The following is a 19990-nucleotide window of genomic DNA, read 5'->3' on the forward strand; positions in this document are numbered from 1 at the left end:
TGAGATGCTCTGTGATAATTGGTGTACTCCTCTTGGGAGGCGCCTGTTATTGGTTGTACTGTTGCGTTAACGTGCTCTGGTGGGAATCCCCAGTGCTGATCTACACAGTAACAGAGGTAAAAGCAGAAGCAGGCAACACAGAGGCAACAGGTCTCTGCTCTGACTGTCTGGAGCATTAGGTCTCAGTCTGTTCTCCTCAAGTACGACTGAGCGACCAGTCTTATATGGACTTACATTATGCATTACAGATGAAGGTTCTCGACAAGGAGGATTTCATTTGTTTTCCCTGCTAACCAACATGGACAATATTACGGTAAGACTTCCTATGCTCTAATAGTGCTGACCCGTTTTGTGTAAACAAAACTTTTGGGTCAACACTTTGAATGTTTGAATAACTGAATACTCTGATATATATAGCCTACTATGAGATAAAAACAACAACTATTGTAGTTACTATATAATATAAATGCCAAAAGTATTACTGAGTAAAATTGTGGTTCATAACACAATATTCTGGATAATTGTATTCAATTACTGTACATTACAACATGTCATGTTAAATCCTCTCTCAGCCAGACCAATGGCAGGCGATTGTGAACAAAAAGCTTAATTTCCCCCCGGAGCTGATAGCAGCCATTCAGGAAGACAACGCAATTCTGGTGGGCAGCCTGCTGTCCACAGGGGACGGCATCATCCGCCAGCTGGATGAGTCTGAGGACCGTCTGTGGAGAGAAGCCCTGAACCTGTCCATCCGCATGGGCAATGAGGACACTTTCTCCGCTCTGATGCTGGGCGTCAAGTTTGACTTCAGGCAGATCTACGAGGCGCTGCTGGTGGCGGTGGACACCAACCAGCCCCGGGTGGTCAAGAGGCTCCTGGACCGCCTGGACCAGGAAAAGGGCAACAAGATGGATGTGCGCTCATTCTCCATGGCCATATTTGACCACTCCATTGATGACTCCCAGTTTGCACCCGGAGTGACCCCGCTGACCCTGGCCTGTCAGAAGGACCTGTATGACATTGTCACCATGTTGACTAAGAAGGGTCATGCCATCCCTCTGCCTCACTCTATCTCCTGTACCTGTCTGGAGTGCCGGAACGGCCGTCAGTATGACCTGCTGAAGTTCTCTCTGTCTCGTATCAACACCTACCGGGGCATGGCCAGCCGGGCATACCTCTCCATCACTACAGAGGATGCCATGCTCAGTGCCTTCAGACTCAGCCGGGAGCTACGCAAGCTCTCCAAGAAAGAACCTGAATTTAAGGTATGAGTTAATTGATGTTGTGGGTAAATGACAACGTAGTACAATATTATTTACAGTTTTTTACCCTTATTTTACCAGGTAAGTTGACTGAGAACACATTCTCATTCTCAACAACCTGGGGAATAGTTACAGGTGAGAGGAGGGGGGATGAATGAGCCAATTTCATGGTAACATTTTAACATCAAGGTAAAGTGAATCAAATTTGAATGTTAGCTCACATGAAGTCAAGAAAATGAAGAACGAAGGCTCACATATCTAAAGGTCTGCTGGTGTATCTAGTTGTTTCAGTCTCTGTATGTCTCTGTTTGTGTTCCTCAGCCCCAGTACCTGGCCCTGGAAGAGCTGTGTCAGGAGTTCGCAGTGGAGATGCTGGCCATGTGTCGCAACCAGAGTGAGGTCACAACGGTCCTGAACATCTGTGATGACGATAATGAAGATGAACTGGACGAGCAGACCTTTGAGGAGGGGATTCCAACCCTGTCACGCCTACGCCTTGCAGTCAATTACAATCAAAAACTGGTAACTACTTTACCTACCCCATACCACCTGTATTGTACTCAAAGTAAATTATCTTCAAACAAATAAAAATAGAAACGTTTACTTTCACAGTTTTTTCTCCTCTTCTAGTTTGTGAGTCATCCCATCTGCCAGCAAGTGCTGTCGTCCATTTGGTGTGGAAACATCCCAGGGTGGCGGGGCAGCAAGACGGTCTGGAAGCTCACGGTGTCTCTTGGGATCTTCTTCACCATGCCTCTCCTCTGTATGATCTACTGGGTCGCTCCCAAGTCCAAGGTGTGCTAAGAGTAGGGTCTTGATTCAATCCATATCACAGAAGTTTTGCGGAAGTTCCCGAGTTCCCGAGTGTTCCTGTGTTTGCAGAGACTGCATTCACGGTTAACGCTGTATATGTCGGCTCAATCGGAAATTGTCTTCACGTTTTAACGCGGATCTTCCACGATACTTCCCCCGATATTGATTGAATCCAGCTCTAGTGTAAAATACATTTTTCAGATGTGTTGTAAGGATTGTGTTTCTATTTCAGATTGGAAAGACTTTGAAGATACCTGTGATCAAATTCCTGCTGCACTCTGCCTCCTACCTGTGGTTCATCATCGCCCTTCTAGCTGAGTCTATTTTCATGGAGCTGTACCGCGATGAGTTCGCATCCCGGCAGCAAAACATCCTCTACAACTCCCTCCATATGATCTGGGTGGTCGGTAGGTCTATGTTATGTTGTAATTCTTTACTATCGATTCATCAATCTCTCATACCACAAACTCTTTACAAACTCTTTGTAAAGTATAGGCTCCTTTATACACTGAGTGTACAAACATTAAGAACACCTGCTATTTCCATGAAATAGACTGACCAGGTGAATCCAGGTCCACTTCAATCAGTGTAGATGAAGGGGAGGAGACAGGTTAAAGAAGGATTTTTAAATCCTTGAGACAATTGAGACATGGATTGTGTATGTGTGTCTTTCAGAGGGAGAATGGGCAAGACTAAAAATGTAAGTGCCTTAGAACAGGGTGTGGTAGTAGGGGCCAGGTGCACCGGTTTATGTCAAGAACTGCAATGCTGCTGGGTTTTTCACACTCTGTGGGAAGCATTGGTGTCAACATGGGCCATCATCCCTGTGGAACGCTTTCGACACATTGTAAAGTCCAAGCCCCGACAAATTGAGGCTGTTCTGAGGGAAACTCAATATTAGGAAGGTGTCACTAACGTTTGGTATAATCAGTGTATGTAGCATGTTAGAGATGAAAGTTTAACTATAAATGCTATTAGCATAATATTAAAATATAGGAACGACATGATCCTGCCCCTCTAGGTTTCTTCTGGAGTGAGTGTAAGAATGTGTGGGCGGAGGGTCTGAGGGGTTACATCGTGGACTGGTCCAACATTCTGGACATGATAGTACTCAGCATGTACTTGGCTTCCTTCAGTCTGAGAGTCCTCATCATGGCAATTGGTCATTTTGTTTGCCAAGACCAAAACTTGGTTGAGAAGTGTGCCTACTTCACCCAAACAGGTGAGCTGTACATACCAACAAGACATAGGTATTGTATATTATATTTAATTCCGTATCATACAACTCAATATCCTGTTACTGTATATGATCACCTAAAGTACACTATTGGGTTTAATCCTACTGATCTTTATGAATCTTCATGTATGGCTATTTCCTGTCTTATTGCAGTGCGGGATGAATGGTGGCAGGAGGACCCTCAGCTGATCTCAGAGATTCTGTTCGCTGTGACCAGCATGCTCAGCTTCACCCGACTGGCCTACATCCTGCCTGCCCATGAGTCTCTGGGTACTCTACAGATCTCCATTGGTATAATGATAGATGACATGATGAGGTGAGACAAGGACACGTCAGGACACTTTGCATTTCGAAATGACACTCCGGAAAGTAATGCGCAAATATAAAAATGAACTTAATGTTGTATAGTTCAAATAACTACAACACTTCTTCCCTCTTCTCCTTTAGGTTCATGTTTCTCTTGATGATCATTGGAACAGCTTTTCTCTGTGGACTGAATAATATCTACGTGCCCTACGCAGCTTCTCCACATCTTGGACGGTATGACAGTTCTAATCTTTACCAGAATCTTCCAAACCTACAGAGCTCTATGCATTCATTCCTATTGCACTTTTCCTTTGGTTTCAGCTTCAATGAAACCTTCAGCTTTCTCTTCTGGACCATGTTTGGTGCATCTAATCAAGGCTATGTGGACATGCCAGATTTTGTCCTGGCTCAGTTTGTGGGCAGGGTCCTGTATGGGGTCTTCACTCTCGTCATTGTCATTATCCTGCTCAATATGCTTATCGCCATGATCACTAATTCATTCCAGAAGATAGAGGTATAAAATAATAATCTTGCATCGCAAATCAATATATCAAACATGTTAACATGTGCATGATACATGTGAGGGAAACGTATTAAAAAAACGTGTTTTAACAATGTCCTCTCTGACTGCCATCCTTTTGGTCCCTGTCAGGATGATGCTGATGTTGAATGGAAGTTTGCTCGTTCAAAGCTCTACTTGAGTTACTTCAGAGAGGGCTCCACTATACCTGTACCCTTCAACCTCGTCCCCTCTCCAAAGGCCTTGTTCTACTTACTGAGGTAGGCTGGCCACTGACTGCAACACCGCTGGCCACTGACTGTAACACCGCTGGCCACTGACTGTAACACCGCTGGCCACTGACTGCAACACCGCTGGCCACTGACTGCAACACCGCTGGCCACTGACTGCAACACCGCTGGCCACTGACTGCAACACCGCTGGCCACTGACTGCAACACCGCTGGCCACTGACTGCAACACCGCTGGCCACTGACTGCAACACCTCTGGCCACTGACTGCAACACCTCTGGCCACTGACTGCAACACCGCTGGCCACTGACAGCAACACCGCTGGCCACTGACTGCAACACCGCTGGCCACTGACTGCAACACCGCTGGCCACTGACTACAACACCGCTGGCCACTGACTGCAACACCGCTGGCCACTGACTGCAACACCGCTGGCCACTGACTGCAACACCGCTGGCCACTGACTGCAACACCGCTGGCCACTGACTGCAACACCGCTGGCCACTGACTGCAACACCGCTGGCCACTGACTGCAACACCGCTGGCCACTGACTGCAACACCGCTGGCCACTGACTGTAACACCGCTGGCCACTGACTGCAACACCGCTGGCCACTGACTGCAACACCTCTGGCCACTGACTGCAACACCGCTGGCCACTGACTGTAACACCGCTGGCCACTGACTGCAACACCGCTGGCCACTGACTGCAACACCGCTGGCCACTGACTGCAACACCGCTGGCCACTGACTGCAACACCGCTGGCCACTGACTGCAACACCGCTGGCCACTGACTGCAACACCGCTGGCCACTGACTGCAACACCGCTGGCCACTGACTGCAACACCGCTGGCCACTGACTGCAACACCGCTGGCCACTGACTGCAACACCTCTGGCCACTGACTGCAACACCTCTGGCCACTGACTGCAACACCGCTGGCCACTGACTGCAACACCGCTGGCCACTGACTGCAACACCGCTGGCCACTGACTGCAACACCGCTGGCCACTGACTACAACACCGCTGGCCACTGACTGCAACACCGCTGGCCACTGACTGCAACACCGCTGGCCACTGACTGCAACACCGCTGGCCACTGACTGCAACACCGCTGGCCACTGACTGCAACACCGCTGGCCACTGACTGCAACACCGCTGGCCACTGACTGCAACACCGCTGGCCACTGACTGCAACACCGCTGGCCACTGACTGTAACACCGCTGGCCACTGACTGCAACACCGCTGGCCACTGACTGCAACACCGCTGGCCACTGACTGTAACACCGCTGGCCACTGACTGCAACACCGCTGGCCACTGACTGCAACACCGCTGGCCACTGACTGTAACACCGCTGGCCACTGACTGCAACACCGCTGGCCACTGACTGCAACATCTCTGTAACAAGCTTTAAACAGTGGAAATTGTCATCAAACCGTTCGGTAAGTGTTTTTTTTCTTTGTAATAGGGGCTTTTTCTGTTGCTGCAACCGAAAGAAAATTCCAGACTATCCTCCTATTGCCTCTATGGTGGGTTATAGATATATATAAAACATTTTTACCAACCTTACTACACAGAAGCATAATCATTTCAGACTATCCTCCTATTGCCTCTATGGTGGGTTATAGATATATATAAAACATTTTTACCAACCTTACTACACAGAAGCATAATCATTTCAGACTCATACGTTTTTTTCTTTACACTTCCAGTCCAACAGTACAATGAACAACAGTGGAGAGGCAGGGATGGACCGAGTGTCATATCGCCTGCAGGTGGTCAAGGCGCTGGTACAGCGCTACATAGAAGCAGCCCGCAGGGAGTTTGGAGAGGCGACACGTAAAGGTAGAGGGACTAAATGTGCCCACAGTAAAGCATGTGTTAGCCCTATACCTTGACCTAAAGTCGAGAACAGTGACTGCTACATATTGTTCTTTGTGTTTCTATCTCTCATGGGGGTTTTGTTTTTAAACAGATGTGGGGAACAGGATCACAGAGCTGAACAAGGGGGTGGGGAGACTTCACTCTGATATGAAGACGTTCTATCAGAACCTGCAGAACAGCAAGTCCTTCGGCTCAAAGGGCGATGGAGGCAACTTCCTGGGCAAGTACATAAAAGGAGCAAAGAACAACTTTAAGAACTTTGATAAAAATGAGGCAATGGGGAATAGCCCAGACGTGTACGAGTCAATCTGCACCTCGTAGGGGTGGTGGAGGAGGGGAAGAAAGAGGAGGGGAAAACAGAAATGATCCCAGGAGGTGTTTACAGAGAAAAACACCCCCACAAACAACAGTGAGAGCTCCCCAGACATCAGCCCTGAGTCCCATAGTGGGCAGGAGTTCCTGGAGAGAGAAACAGAGAGTACCTGCACACAGGGAACAGTGGAAGAAAACACTAGCATCATATAGTGATGTAATCCCTGCCTGATAGCTTTCTGTAAATATTCACAACAGCTATGCTTGCTTATTATGTAAGTTGCCTACCATTATGTGAGAAGCCTACCACTCCTACATGTTTTGTCTGATTATGCGTGTCATAAAAATGTAGCAATTAGCAAAAGCATGTTTATGAGTAGAAAAAAATAACAAAATAATTGCATGGATAACCTGATGATCAGTTTAAAATGTAGTAATTACATTTACTGTACCATAACATGTCTATATAGAGAACTCTTGTATGAAAAAACATGGTAACACTTAATTTGACACCCAGTGTCATAACACGCTATGTCATAATATGTCATAACAGCTGACATAACTTGTCATACATAACCTGTCATGACCTGTCACAACTTGTCATAATATGGTCACAATACTGTCATGACCCATATATTTACACCTGTTGTAAGATATATTGCATTATTTTATGGCTGGTATCAACACCTACAGTGTCAAAACCCATCAGTTTCCTTTAGTTTGAAGGTTTGTTAAATCCTTTGTTGTTGTAACGAATTCTTTACGTCGTCTTTTTTCATTCTTTTTTAAATAATTTGTAGAACATACACTATCACACTGTTATGAAGCATTATGACCATACTGTTGTCACTTTACTTGGACTAAGAAAATACACTTTATGACACTGTTATGAAGCATTATGACCATCATAACCATATAAGCATGATGGGCCCTTATATCAGTCATCATTCAAAGAGGTGGTTTTGTCCTGCTCCTGAAATCTAACATGCCTGACATCAATGTGTGAGCAATTGCAATGATAATATATGGTGAATTTCAGAAAATGTTATATAACATAAATATACTGTTGACAAGTAGACTATGGTGTAATGGAATGTTTTGCCTTGTGAGGTAGGTTTTATGGGTTTTGACACTCGTGTGTAGGTGTCATAACCAGCCATAAAATAATGCAATTTATGTCACAACAGGTTAAATATATGAGCACTGACAGTGTTATGACCATATTATAACAGGTTATGTCAGCTGTTATGACATATGACATGGTTATGACACTGTGTGTCAAGAAAAGTGTTACCGAAAACATGTGGTACAGAGTAATGTAGACAGAGTAATGCAGACAGAAAAATATAGACAGAGTAACGTAGACAGAGTAATGCAGAGAGTAATGCAGACAAAGTAATGCAGACAGAATAATATAGACAGAGTAATGTAGACAGAGTAATGCAGAAAGAAATGCAGACAAAGTAATGCAGACAGAATAATATAGACAGAGTAATGTAGACAGAGTAATGCAGAAAGAAATGCAGACAAAGTAATGCAGACAGAATAATATAGACAGAGTAATATAGACAGTGTAATGCAGACAGAATATTGCAGAGAATAATGCAGACAGAATAATATCGATAGAGTAATGCAGACAGAGTAACGTACTGCCTGCTTTTGAGTGTATGGGGAGATCGGACTGTGACGTTGCCACACAGTAAAACAGACTACAATGTTACCCATCCAGCTCATGACTCAGTCATTTCATGTTGTTTCAATTAGAAGGGTAACTGTGTGCTTTCCAGGCTCCAGTGTGTCTGTGTACAGGTGTCAGCTTGCCGTTCACCTGCTGTTTGTGCCAGGCCTGGTGAACCCCTGGGGCGTGACCAGTCATTCATTACCAGGAGCCCTGGAGCTCAGAGGCCAAGAGCACAGTCCTCTATGGGCCTGGGAAATGACTATGTTCAGGGACACCACGGTATTAGTCACTCCCCACCCCCTGAATGATCTGTTCTACACTGGAGCCCCAGTCAATAAAAAACAATGATTTGTCAAATCAGTTTGCTTTATTGATACACCTCAATCAAAAGAAAGTTATGTAAACCATGATCATACAGTACATAGGAAGGAATTCATACATTACATTTTGGACATGGTACTATCTTCATTCCAGATAAAACAAAGATAAAAACACAAAAGACAATTTATCTTTAGCTATAAAAACAAAATCTGTAAAATGAGAATACAATCTGTGAAAAAAATAGCTTCCTGGGAGTTGCTCCTGATACAGCCATCTTCCTCATAGTTTTGATAGGCTGATGGGCTTCCTGGTCCTAGGGATGATAAGACATGATAGGTGGATGGTATAAAGACACAGGACGAGACCCAAATGCAGACACAGGAGGCAGATGGTTCAAGTCTCTGATATTTATTAATAGACAAGGGGCAGGCAAGAGGCAGGTCGAGGACAGGCAGAAGTTCGTAAACCAGGACAGAGTCAGATGGGTACAGGACGGTAGAAAGGCTCGAGGTCAAGGAAGGCAGAAAAGTTCGGAACCGGGAGGACTAGAAAACAGACTAGAAAAACATGCTGGTAGGCTTGACAAACTGGCAACAGACAAACAGAAACTACTGGTATAAATACACAGGGATAATGGGAGACACTTGGTGGGGGGTGGAGACAAGCACAAGACAGGTGAAACAGATCAGGGTGTGACACATGGATTTCCTGATCCTAGTGATGATAAGACATGATAGGCTGATGGACTTCCTGGTCCTAGTGATGATAAGACATGATATGCTGATGGACTTCTTGGTTCTAGTGATGATAAGACATGATGCCACGCTCCCTGAGAACACAGGGGATGATGAAGAGGATTGGTGGAACTGCAACTACCACAGTACCAGAGACCTGAGGGAGAGAAGACAGCCCAATATCAATTTTCACATCATACTGTACATCTATGTTGAATACTACAAGTTCAATATTCCAACATCATACATAACTTGGTATTTTGGAAAGACTGCAGATATGCACTGGATATCGCAAATCTGCAGGGCAAGTAGGACTCAGCTGTGCCGTTGGAGTCTCTGCACATATGGAAAAGTATAGGAATTGTACAGTAAGAACAGCCTAGCCAGTTGACAGTAATATAGTACCATCATACTCTCAGGTTGGATGCATGGCAGTTGTTGTGAATGGTGTACAGTGGCAAAGTACATACCTGCAGTAAAGTGTAGTCGCCAGCTCAGTGTTATCTGCCATGTAATGCTGTGTCAGACCCAGTTCAGACAGGACGGACAACGGTAACCCCTGTTCCTCTTGAACAAGCACACCAAGACTGTACCAGCCCTGTGAGAAAAAGCATGCAGACACACACACACACACACACACACACACACACAAAAGGATGGCAGATGAATGTGACGGCATTCCTTTAATGAGATGGTAATGGCATCACACTCCTTAGTGCTGCCTGTTTGTACATCTCTGCTGCTGCCACCCCTCTCTGTCCCTGCTCATGTCCTTCATACAGCAGGTCACCCATCCTGATCAGTGCTGGAGGGATGGATGGAGATACAATGCATCCAATGACAGAGTCAATGCAGACTGTTTATAACTCCATGTGTGTCACTCATTGATTTAGTTGTAGTTATGCATTGATACTGCATATAATCACTGTGGAAACAAGTCTCACCGATCCAACGTTCGTATTCAGACCCCTTGACTTTTTCCACATTTTGTTATGTTACAGCCTCATTCTAAAATGTATTAAATGACTTTTCCCCTCATCAATCTACACACAACACCCCATAGTGACAAAGCGAAAACATTGTTTTTGCTTTTTTTAATTGTTCATGTACAGAAATATCCAATTTACATATGTTTTCAGACCTTTTGCTATGAGACTAGAAATTGATTGGACAACTTGATTGGAGCCCACCTGTGGTAAATTCAATTGATTAGACATGATTTGGAAAGGCAGATACCTGTCTGTAGAAATATGAACGGAGCAAAGTACAGAGAGATCCTTGATGAAAACCTGCCCCAGAGCGCTCAGGACCTCAGACTGGGGCGAAGGTTCACCTTCCAAAAGGTCAACGACCCTAAGCACATAGCCAAGACAACGCAGGAGTGGCTTCGGGACAAGTCTCTGAATGTCCTTGAGTGGCCCAGGCAGAAGCCGGACTTGAACCCGATCTAACATCTCTGGAGAGACTTGAATTTAGCTAGTCAGCAACGCTCCCCATCCAACCTGACAGAGCTTGAGAGGATCTGCGGAGAAGAATGTGAGAAACTCCCCAAATACAGGTGTGCCAAACTTGTAGCATCATACCAAGGAAGACTCACGGCTGTAATCGCTGCCAAAGGTGATTCAGCAAAGTACTGAGTAAAGGGCCTGAATACTTATGTAAATGTGGTAGTTCATTTATTTATTTATTTAAAATAAATTTGCAAAAATAGTAGTCCTTCTCAAACTGCTCATAGCACCAGCCAAGGGCGTTGATCACTGGCGTGAAACCCTGTGGGATAGAATGGTATGATGAGCAATTGTGAAGGTGTCATTGTAGTCCTACAGCCCATGCATAATGATAACATTCAGAACATAATTTGGACCAACCTGCTCTACTGCTTTCTTCAGGAAAGTGACTGCCCTTGGAATGTCTTTCTTGACTCCTTGGCCCTTAAATGTAATGATGGTATTGTCAAAAGACATTACTAATCATTGAACTTAGAATGACTACAGAGACTGATGACTGTGTCATCAAACCGAGTGTTTCACCTCGGACCTGCATGAGGACTATGGCCTAGTTTTACATGGACACTGGGTCCCCGCAGACAGACAACTTCGCTCTCGTAGTGTCTCACAGCAGTCTGGATGTCTGGAGACACGCCCTGCTGGCCCCAGAACAGCATACGGGCCACAGCTTGCTATAGAAGAGCAGTTCAACCATTATCACAAAGATTTCATCAGATGATGTTTAATACTGAAAACCATCAGACAGATGAATAGAACCTCTGCATCTGCGGCTCCATTGCGGGCCTGGAGTTTTAGCCAGTGGAAGATATCATGGTTTTCTTTGATTTGGACATCAGCACTTCCTCGTTCAAGTAAATAGATTCTACAAACATCTACAATACAGACAGAGCAGAGGAGGAGTAGTTTTCATTAAATTACCTGTTTTAGGATTGTGTAATACACACTGCCGAGATGATCTCGATTCAAGCACGAAGGCCTACCTGCTGAGGTGAGGGGTTGTGCTGGTCAGAGAATGTCCGCTTGGCGATGTCAGAGTAGTAGGGATAAAGTATAAATAAACTCCTGGCTCTAGTCATCAAAACAGACACCTGAATAGCCAAACTCATTCACCCACCTTATTGGCCTGCCTCTCCACTCCTACACCACTGCTGTAGAGCTCTGTCGTTCCCCAGACAGCCAGCTTGCAGCAGAAGGGCCATTATCCTGTTAACTAGTCGAGTGGATCTAGTGCTCTCTTAACACAGTTAAAACAAGAGACGAGGAGTACAGAGCTCTTACCACTGATGCCAGATCAACCTTTCTGCCCCCTGGGTATACAGTATAAACAATAACATTAGAGATGTCAACATCCTCATTAAATGGTGTTAATGGTGTTAGCTGGTGTGACACTTTGAGGTAAAAATAGTTGAATTTATCATTATAACCAGCTCTTACTTACCATGCTTGGAGGCCAGTAGCTTTGGCAGTCATACTGCACAATGTTTTAAGGGGCACTGGTTGTCTCCCAGGGTTCACAGTGTGGTGTCACAGCTAGATTATATTTAATGTCTGCTCATGATAAGCATCCATACAGTTCTCTGGAAAACAGAGGTTGTGTCAGTTTGGATGGAGTGACACTAACTTTGTGAGCCACTAAATATTTTATACACCATCATGCCATCTAGTGGATGTTACACATCATTACCAGACTCTTGTTTCTGTCTGGCTCTCAATAAATATCCAGTCAACTTGACATGAAAGCTCCAACTGAAACTCCTGACAGGACTGTAGCCATCCAGTCAATTTCAGACTCCTAATATGGTCTGGAACAACGACTTCAGACTGCGGGAGACGAGTGAATACAGGTATAACATGTTTTGTTTAATTAAAGATGGATTTGAATGTGTCTGACTGTGATTCTTACCATCCTGAAGTCAGATATTATGTTACGATAATGCTACACCAACGGTCCATAATATCCTACAATTCCTCTCATAAACTGACCTCCACTGACCACAAAGTAGCCGTCCGTGTGACACAGGTGTATAGGATCTCAGAACCTGTAAAATACCAGTTCTTGCTGGATGGAATCCCCGAGCCGACAAGGTAAAAATCTGTCGTTCTGCCCCTGATCAAGGCAGTTAACCCACTGTTCCCCGGTCGCCGAAGACGTGGATATCGATTAAGGCAGCCCCCCACATATCTCTGATTCAGAGCGGTTGGGTTAAATGTGGAAGACACATTTCAGTTGAAGGCATTCAGTTGTACAACTGACGAGGTATCCCCCTTCCCCTTTACATATTCAAAATGCTTTAGTGTTCTTTCTTTTATCAGGTTCATTCTTACCTGTATTCTGCAGTATGAACCGAATGCCAAGAGTGTGTAAAGCAGTAACCAAGGCAAAGGGTGGCTACTTTGAAGAATTAAAATCTAAAATATATTTTGATTGTTACTTTTTTGGATACTACATGATGTGTTTTTCATAGTTTTGATGTCTTCACTATTAGTCTACAGTATAGAAATAGTAAAAAATAAAGAAAACCCCTTGAATGAGTAGGTGTGTCCAAACTTTTGACTGGTATTGTGTATATAAATATATACATATTTACAAAAATAGATATATGGGGGATTGGAAATGATGCAGACAATAACATTCATGGAAACCACAATCTATCTGCAATGGTAAAGCTGATCTACACCTACAAAAATGTATATTAATAAAGAAATAGGCAATAAAATGTTTGAGAAGTGAGGATGGAAGAGCATTATGTTACCTGAACTTTTGAGTAATAAATTGGGAGTGTCAGTTTGTTTGGTCGTCTCCGTGGTGAAAGACGCCGTACTCGTTTTCCTGGCACGTTTTCCTGGTACGGTTGGGTCAGGACTACCCAGATGGAGGACACAAACCTGGCAACAGGGGAGAACAAAAGTCTAAAATATCATCCTATATTAATATCACCCAACACAAAGCCAACGTCATAAATAGATTGGAGCCGCCAGTACTCCAGGACCTCGTTACTACAGTCATTTAACATCTTGGTCAAGTTCTCTCCAGTTGAGGCAGACATCGACCACAACAAATGGTCCGTCTCTAAATGGGAGATTATTTTGTGATAAAATGAGAAATGCTAGGATATAAAGGTTTTCATTACGTTTGTTATGGTTCATAGCCTAAATATGTTGAAAATGAATTGCTGATAGTACAGTACCTTGCTTGACTTGGACTGATTTTAGTCTCAAAACTCTATTTGAGTGGTCCACAATGTGATTTTACTGTAAATATCTTCATTTTGTATTGTGAACTATTGTATCATTCTGGACTGACATTCTGGACTCAACTCACCAACTACACTACAGTAGTTCCCTTGTTCCACAGGGCATTGTGAGATGGTGGTCCAAGCCACAACATCTGTGTAGCCCAGCCAGGGCAGAGTTGATGCTGCTTCAGGGGGCGACTAAGAGGGGGTGTGGGCTGCAAGCTGACCACTGCAGTAGCCTGGGCTGACATGTAACTGTCTTCAGATCCCTCCTTACTGACACAGGCACACAATCATCCCACTGAGTACCCACTGAGTGTCAGGCACAACCCAGCCAGTCAGGCAGGCACACCAGTCAGTCAGGCAGGTACACCAGTCAGTCAGGCAGGTACACTAGTCAGTCAGGCAGGTACACTAGTCAGTCAGGCAGGTACACCAGTCAGGCAGGCAGGTACACCAAGTCAGGCAGGCAGGTACACCAAGTCAGGCAGGCAGGTACACCAAGTCAGGCAGGCAGGTACACCAGTCAGGCAGGCAGGTACACCAGTCAGGCAGGCAGGTACACCAGTCAGGCAGGCAGGTACACCAGCCAGTCAGGCAGGTACACCAGTCAGGCAGGCAGGTACACCAGTCAGTCAGGCAGGTACACCAGTCAGTCAGGCAGGTACACCAGTCAGGCAGGCAGGTACACCAGTCAGGCAGGCAGGTACACCAGTCAGTCAGGCAGGTACACCAGTCAGGCAGGCAGGTACACCAGTCAGGCAGGCAGGTACACCAGTCAGGCAGGCAGGTACACCAGCCAGTCAGGCAGGTACACCAGTCAGGCAGGCAGGTACACCAGTCAGTCAGGCAGGTACACCAGTCAGTCAGGCAGGTACACCAGTCAGTCAGGCAGGTAGACCAGTCAGGCAGGTACACCCGGCTCACCGTTCCAGTGTCTCTGGAATACAGTGGTGAGGAGAAACAGAAATAAACACCTATCCAAGTAATGCTGGTTCATGGTCCAAGTGGGGATGTTTCATTTGTTTAAGATGGCTGCTCAATAAAAGTAGGTTTAAATGATTTTAGCACACGAAAGACAAACACTAAAATCAGTCAAATTAAAAGGTTACCAGTAGATAAAGAAATAAAAAAGGGACATATAGTCAAATCTAGTTTATAAAAGCTATGTTTGCTGTCCTTTTGAATTGGTAGAAACCTGAGAAAAAGTTCCAATCACAAGAACCCAGACTAACACCCTCCCAGCGGTGAAAAGTACTTCAGTAAAAATACTTTAAAGTACTGCTTAAGTAGGTTTTTTTGGAGTATCTTTACTTTACTATTTAGATTTTTGGCAACTTTTAATTTTACTTCACTACATTCCTAAAGAAAGTAATGTACTTTTTACACCATACATGACACCCAAAAGTACTCGTTACATTTGGAATGCTTAGCAGGACAGGAAAATGGTCTAATTCACACACACTATAAAGAGAACATACCTGGTCATCCCTACTGCCCCTGATCTGACAGACTCACTAAACACATGCTTCGTTTGTAAATAATGTCTGGGTGTTGGAGCATGCCCCTGGCTATCCGTGAATACATTTTAAAAAAGAAAATTATGCCACTGCATCCTGCTTTGTCCAGCAGCGAAACAAGTCGGGTACTCTTCCCACCACTGCATCCTGCTTTGTCCAGCAGCGAAACAAGTCGGGTACTCTTCCCACCACTGCATCCTGCTTTGTCCAGCAGCGAAACAAGTCGGGTACTCTTCCCACCACTGCATCCTGCTTTGTCCAGCAGCGAAACAAGTCGGGTACTCTTCCCACCACTGCATCCTGCTTTGTCCAGCAGCGAAACAAGTCGGGTACTCTTCCCACCACTGCATCCTGCTTTGTCCAGCAGCGAAACAAGTCGGGTACTCTTCCCACCACTGCATACTGCTTTGTCCAGCAGCGAAACAAGTCGGGTACTCTTCCCACCACTGCATCCTGCTTTGTCCAGCAGCGAAACAAGTCGGGTACTCTTCCCACCACTGCATCCTGCTTTGTCCAGCAGCGAAACAAGTCGGGTACTCTTCCCACCACTGCATCCTGCTTTGTCCAGCAGCGAAACAAGTCGGGTACTCTTCCCACCACTGCATCCTGCTTTGTCCAGCAGCGAAACAAGTCGGGTACTCTTCCCACCACTGCATCCTGCTTTGTCCAGCAGCGAAACAAGTCGGGTACTCTTCCCACCACTGCATCCTGCTTTGTCCAGCAGAGAAACAAGTCGGGTACTCTTCCCACCACTGCATCCTGCTTTGTCCAGCAGCGAAACAAGTCGGGTACTCTTCCCACCACTGCATCCTGCTTTGTCCAGCAGCGAAACAAGTCGGGTACTCTTCCCACCACTGCATCCTGCTTTGTCCAGCAGAGAAACAAGTCGGGTACTCTTCCCACCACTGCATCCTGCTTTGTCCAGCAGCGAAACAAGTCGGGTACTCTTCCCACCACTGCATCCTGCTTTGTCCAGCAGCGAAACAAGTCGGGTACTCTTCCCACCACTGCATCCTGCTTTGTCCAGCAGCGAAACAAGTCGGGTACTCTTCCCACCACTGCATCCTGCTTTGTCCAGCAGCGAAACAAGTCGGGTACTCTTCCCACCACTGCATCCTGCTTTGTCCAGCAGCGAAACAAGTCGGGTACTCTTCCCACCACTGCATCCTGCTTTGTCCAGCAGAGAAACAAGTCGGGTACTCTTCCCACCACTGCATCCTGCTTTGTCCAGCAGCGAAACAAGTCGGGTACTCTTCCCTCCACTGCATCCTGCTTTGTCCAGCAGCGAAACAAGTCGGGTACTCTTCCCACCACTGCATCCTGCTTTGTCCAGCAGAGAAACAAGTCGGGTATTCTTCCCACCACTGCATCCTGCTTTGTCCAGCAGCGAAACAAGTCGGGTACTCTTCCCACCACTGCATCCTGCTTTGTCCAGCAGAGAAACAAGTCGGGTACTCTTCCCACCACTGCATCCTGCTTTGTCCAGCAGCGAAAGAAGTCGGGTACTCTTCCCACCACTGCATCCTGCTTTGTCCAGCAGCGAAACAAGTCGGGTACTCTTCCCACCACTGCATCCTGCTTTGTCCAGCAGAGAAACAAGTCGGGTACTCTTGCCACCACTGCATCCTGCTTTGTCCAGCAGCGAAACAAGTCGGGTACTCTTCCCACCACTGCATCCTGCTTTGTCCAGCAGCGAAACAAGTCGGGTACTCTTCCCACCACTGCATCCTGCTTTGTCCAGCAGCGAAACAAGTCGGGTACTCTTCCCACCACTGCATCCTGCTTTGTCCAGCAGAGAAACAAGTCGGGTACTCTTCCCACCACTGCATCCTGCTTTGTCCAGCAGCGAAACAAGTCGGGTACTCTTCCCACCACTGCATCCTGCTTTGTCCAGCAGCGAAACAAGTCGGGTACTCTTCCCACCACTGCATCCTGCTTTGTCCAGCAGAGAAACAAGTCGGGTACTCTTCCCACCACTGCATCCTGCTTTGTCCAGCAGCGAAACAAGTCGGGTACTCTTCCCACCACTGCATCCTGCTTTGTCCAGCAGAGAAACAAGTCGGGTACTCTTCCCACCACTGCATCCTGCTTTGTCCAGCAGCGAAACAAGTCGGGTACTCTTCCCACCACTGCATCCTGCTTTGTCCAGCAGCGAAACAAGTCTTGTACTCTTCCCACCACTGCATCCTGCTTTGTCCAGCAGAGAAACAAGTCGGGTACTCTTCCCACCACTGCATCCTGCTTTGTCCAGCAGCGAAACAAGTCGGGTACTCTTCCCACCACTGCATCCTGCTTTGTCCAGCAGCGAAACAAGTCGGGTACTCTTCCCACCACTGCATCCTGCTTTGTCCAGCAGCGAAACAAGTCGGGTACTCTTCCCACCACTGCATCCTGCTTTGTCCAGCAGCGAAACAAGTCGGGTACTCTTCCCACCACTGCATCCTGCTTTGTCCAGCAGCGAAACAAGTCGGGTACTCTTCCCACCACTGCATCCTGCTTTGTCCAGCAGCGAAACAAGTCGGGTACTCTTCCCACCACTGCATCCTGCTTTGTCCAGCAGCGAAACAAGTCGGGTACTCTTCCCACCACTGCATCCTGCTTTGTCCAGCAGCGAAACAAGTCGGGTACTCTTCCCACCACTGCATCCTGCTTTGTCCAGCAGCGAAACAAGTCGGGTACTCTTCCCACCACTGCATCCTGCTTTGTCCAGCAGCGAAACAAGTCGGGTACTCTTCCCACCACTGCATCCTGCTTTGTCCAGCAGCGAAACAAGTCGGGTACTCTTCCCACCACTGCATCCTGCTTTGTCCAGCAGCGAAACAAGTCGGGTACTCTTCCCACCACTGCATCCTGCTTTGTCCAGCAGCGAAACAAGTCGGGTACTCTTCCCACCACTGCATCCTGCTTTGTCCAGCAGCGAAACAAGTCGGGTACTTTTCCCACCACTGCATCCTGCTTTGTCCAGCAGCGAAACAAGTGCTTATGTAAATCATACAGATCTGTCCCCCTGTTAGCACTAAGCAATCAGACGCGTCACGTGACCAATAGATTTAGGGATTATTTGAGACGGGGTCCAGTCAACTCAAACAAAAATTAGCTCTGAATTTGTTACGGAATTCAAAAATATTCACACATTTAATACATATTGCGCTTGTGATTTCCTGTGAACTAGAGGGATAAGTAAACAAATAAAATGCATATATAATAAATGACAAAATCCCGGTATATCATGTCTGTTCATTATGCAGTGCTAATTACTCTGTGATAACAGCACATACCTTGCTACTGTTTCATGTGTTGGCATCATTTCCCCCCAAACAAAGACGTATCTGATAAACACAGTCCATGTCTTTCATTCAAAATAGTTTATTGCTATCATGCAGGAGTGCCATAAAAGTCGAGAGAACGCCACAGAAGATGCAAAATATTTGTTTTTCTCTGTACAAATATATGTATTCATAAATAGAAGCTCAAAATGAGAAGTTGGGGATTAAGTAGGGGTGAACAGAGATGATGCTCGAGCTGAACTCTGCCTCAAGCCCATTATAGACGTTAATACAGTAGCTGACATGCATCAAAACAACTCAGTGCAGTATCCTGGCAACAGACAGACATCATAATCCATATTACAGCTTCATCGTGCAGAAGAGGTACAAACTACACTTTAAAAAGTACCAATAGGAAGTTCATGTTTTCAACTGATCAATGAAAGAATATGACATTTATTTTTCATCCATACCATCAATCTCACTGTGTGAGGCCTCCATTGGGGGGTAATGGTTATCAGATTCAGGAGCAGTCCAGCAGGTCAATTGTTTAGGAAGTTATTAGGAGAGTCCCTACTACCAGAATGCATTGTGACATCCGTTTCGAAACCATTTGTGCTTTCACAAAACCAATAATGGCAAGTGAGTTTATAATGGTGACCTATAGATGCCATTACTGTGTGCTTGACTCTGGAGCTGTATAATGTGGATCTAGGTGATCTGGGTCGTCTACAGTCCAAGCTAAAGTAGCAAACACCTCAAAAATGCTCAACACACAACTTGGGAGTCTTCGAATTACAAATGCTGCCTGCAACTCCCTGCTTGAAATGTTGTGGGTGACCATGTCAAATTGATCACCTGATTTTAGTCCCCACATAAAAACAGAAGGCAGTGCTACTCATTCCAAAGCTGCCTCTAACTTACAACAGACAGTACATATATAGTTGTTGACAAGAATAAAAGGCCACTGGACCCGAGTCTTTGTTTTGGCACTTAAAAAGATTAGCGTCTCCTACAGCACTCCTAATGATTCACGTGATATCTCCTACAATTACAACATAGATTGATATGGTAGGCAATTTGAAAATGTAGAGGTTTACTTCAATAAACATACATTGATACGAAATTCATATAGTTCAAGTAGTCATTTTAATAACCT

At 45.7% G+C, this 19990-nt stretch overlaps 2 protein-coding genes across 2 annotated transcripts; both read left to right on the forward strand.

Annotated features, from left to right (window-relative positions):
- The first annotated feature begins 298 nt into the window (after positions 1–298).
- On the forward strand, positions 299–6846 carry LOC110503469 (short transient receptor potential channel 2-like). Its single transcript, XM_036961880.1, has 13 exons — positions 299–313; positions 573–1265; positions 1584–1784; positions 1893–2057; positions 2308–2482; positions 3097–3297; positions 3466–3628; positions 3760–3852; positions 3940–4132; positions 4271–4398; positions 5838–5898; positions 6082–6214; positions 6345–6846. The coding sequence occupies exons 1-13, from the start codon at positions 299–301 to the stop codon at positions 6572–6574; spliced, it is 2451 nt and encodes an 816-aa protein (XP_036817775.1). The 3' UTR covers positions 6575–6846.
- Positions 6847–15043: 8197 nt separating this feature from the next.
- On the forward strand, positions 15044–19581 carry LOC118944035 (ice-structuring glycoprotein-like). The gene is made up of 3 exons (XM_036961555.1): positions 15044–15052; positions 15678–18495; positions 19547–19581. The coding sequence occupies exons 1-3, from the start codon at positions 15044–15046 to the stop codon at positions 19579–19581; spliced, it is 2862 nt and encodes a 953-aa protein (XP_036817450.1).
- Positions 19582–19990: the final 409 nt, after the last annotated feature.

Source organism: Oncorhynchus mykiss, chromosome 24 (assembly GCF_013265735.2).
Source record: "Oncorhynchus mykiss isolate Arlee chromosome 24, USDA_OmykA_1.1, whole genome shotgun sequence".
NCBI lineage: Eukaryota > Metazoa > Chordata > Actinopteri > Salmoniformes > Salmonidae > Oncorhynchus > Oncorhynchus mykiss.

Coding starts and splice junctions, on each gene's coding strand:
- LOC110503469 (XM_036961880.1), top strand. Junction 3,629..3,759: donor ATGATAGATGACATGATGAG/GTGAGACAAGGA, acceptor CTTCTCCTTTAG/GTTCATGTTTCTCTTGATGA. Junction 5,899..6,081: donor ATCCTCCTATTGCCTCTATG/GTGGGTTATAGA, acceptor TTACACTTCCAG/TCCAACAGTACAATGAACAA.
- LOC118944035 (XM_036961555.1), top strand. Junction 18,496..19,546: donor CCAGCAGCGAAACAAGTCGG/GTACTTTTCCCA, acceptor ATGTGGATCTAG/GTGATCTGGGTCGTCTACAG.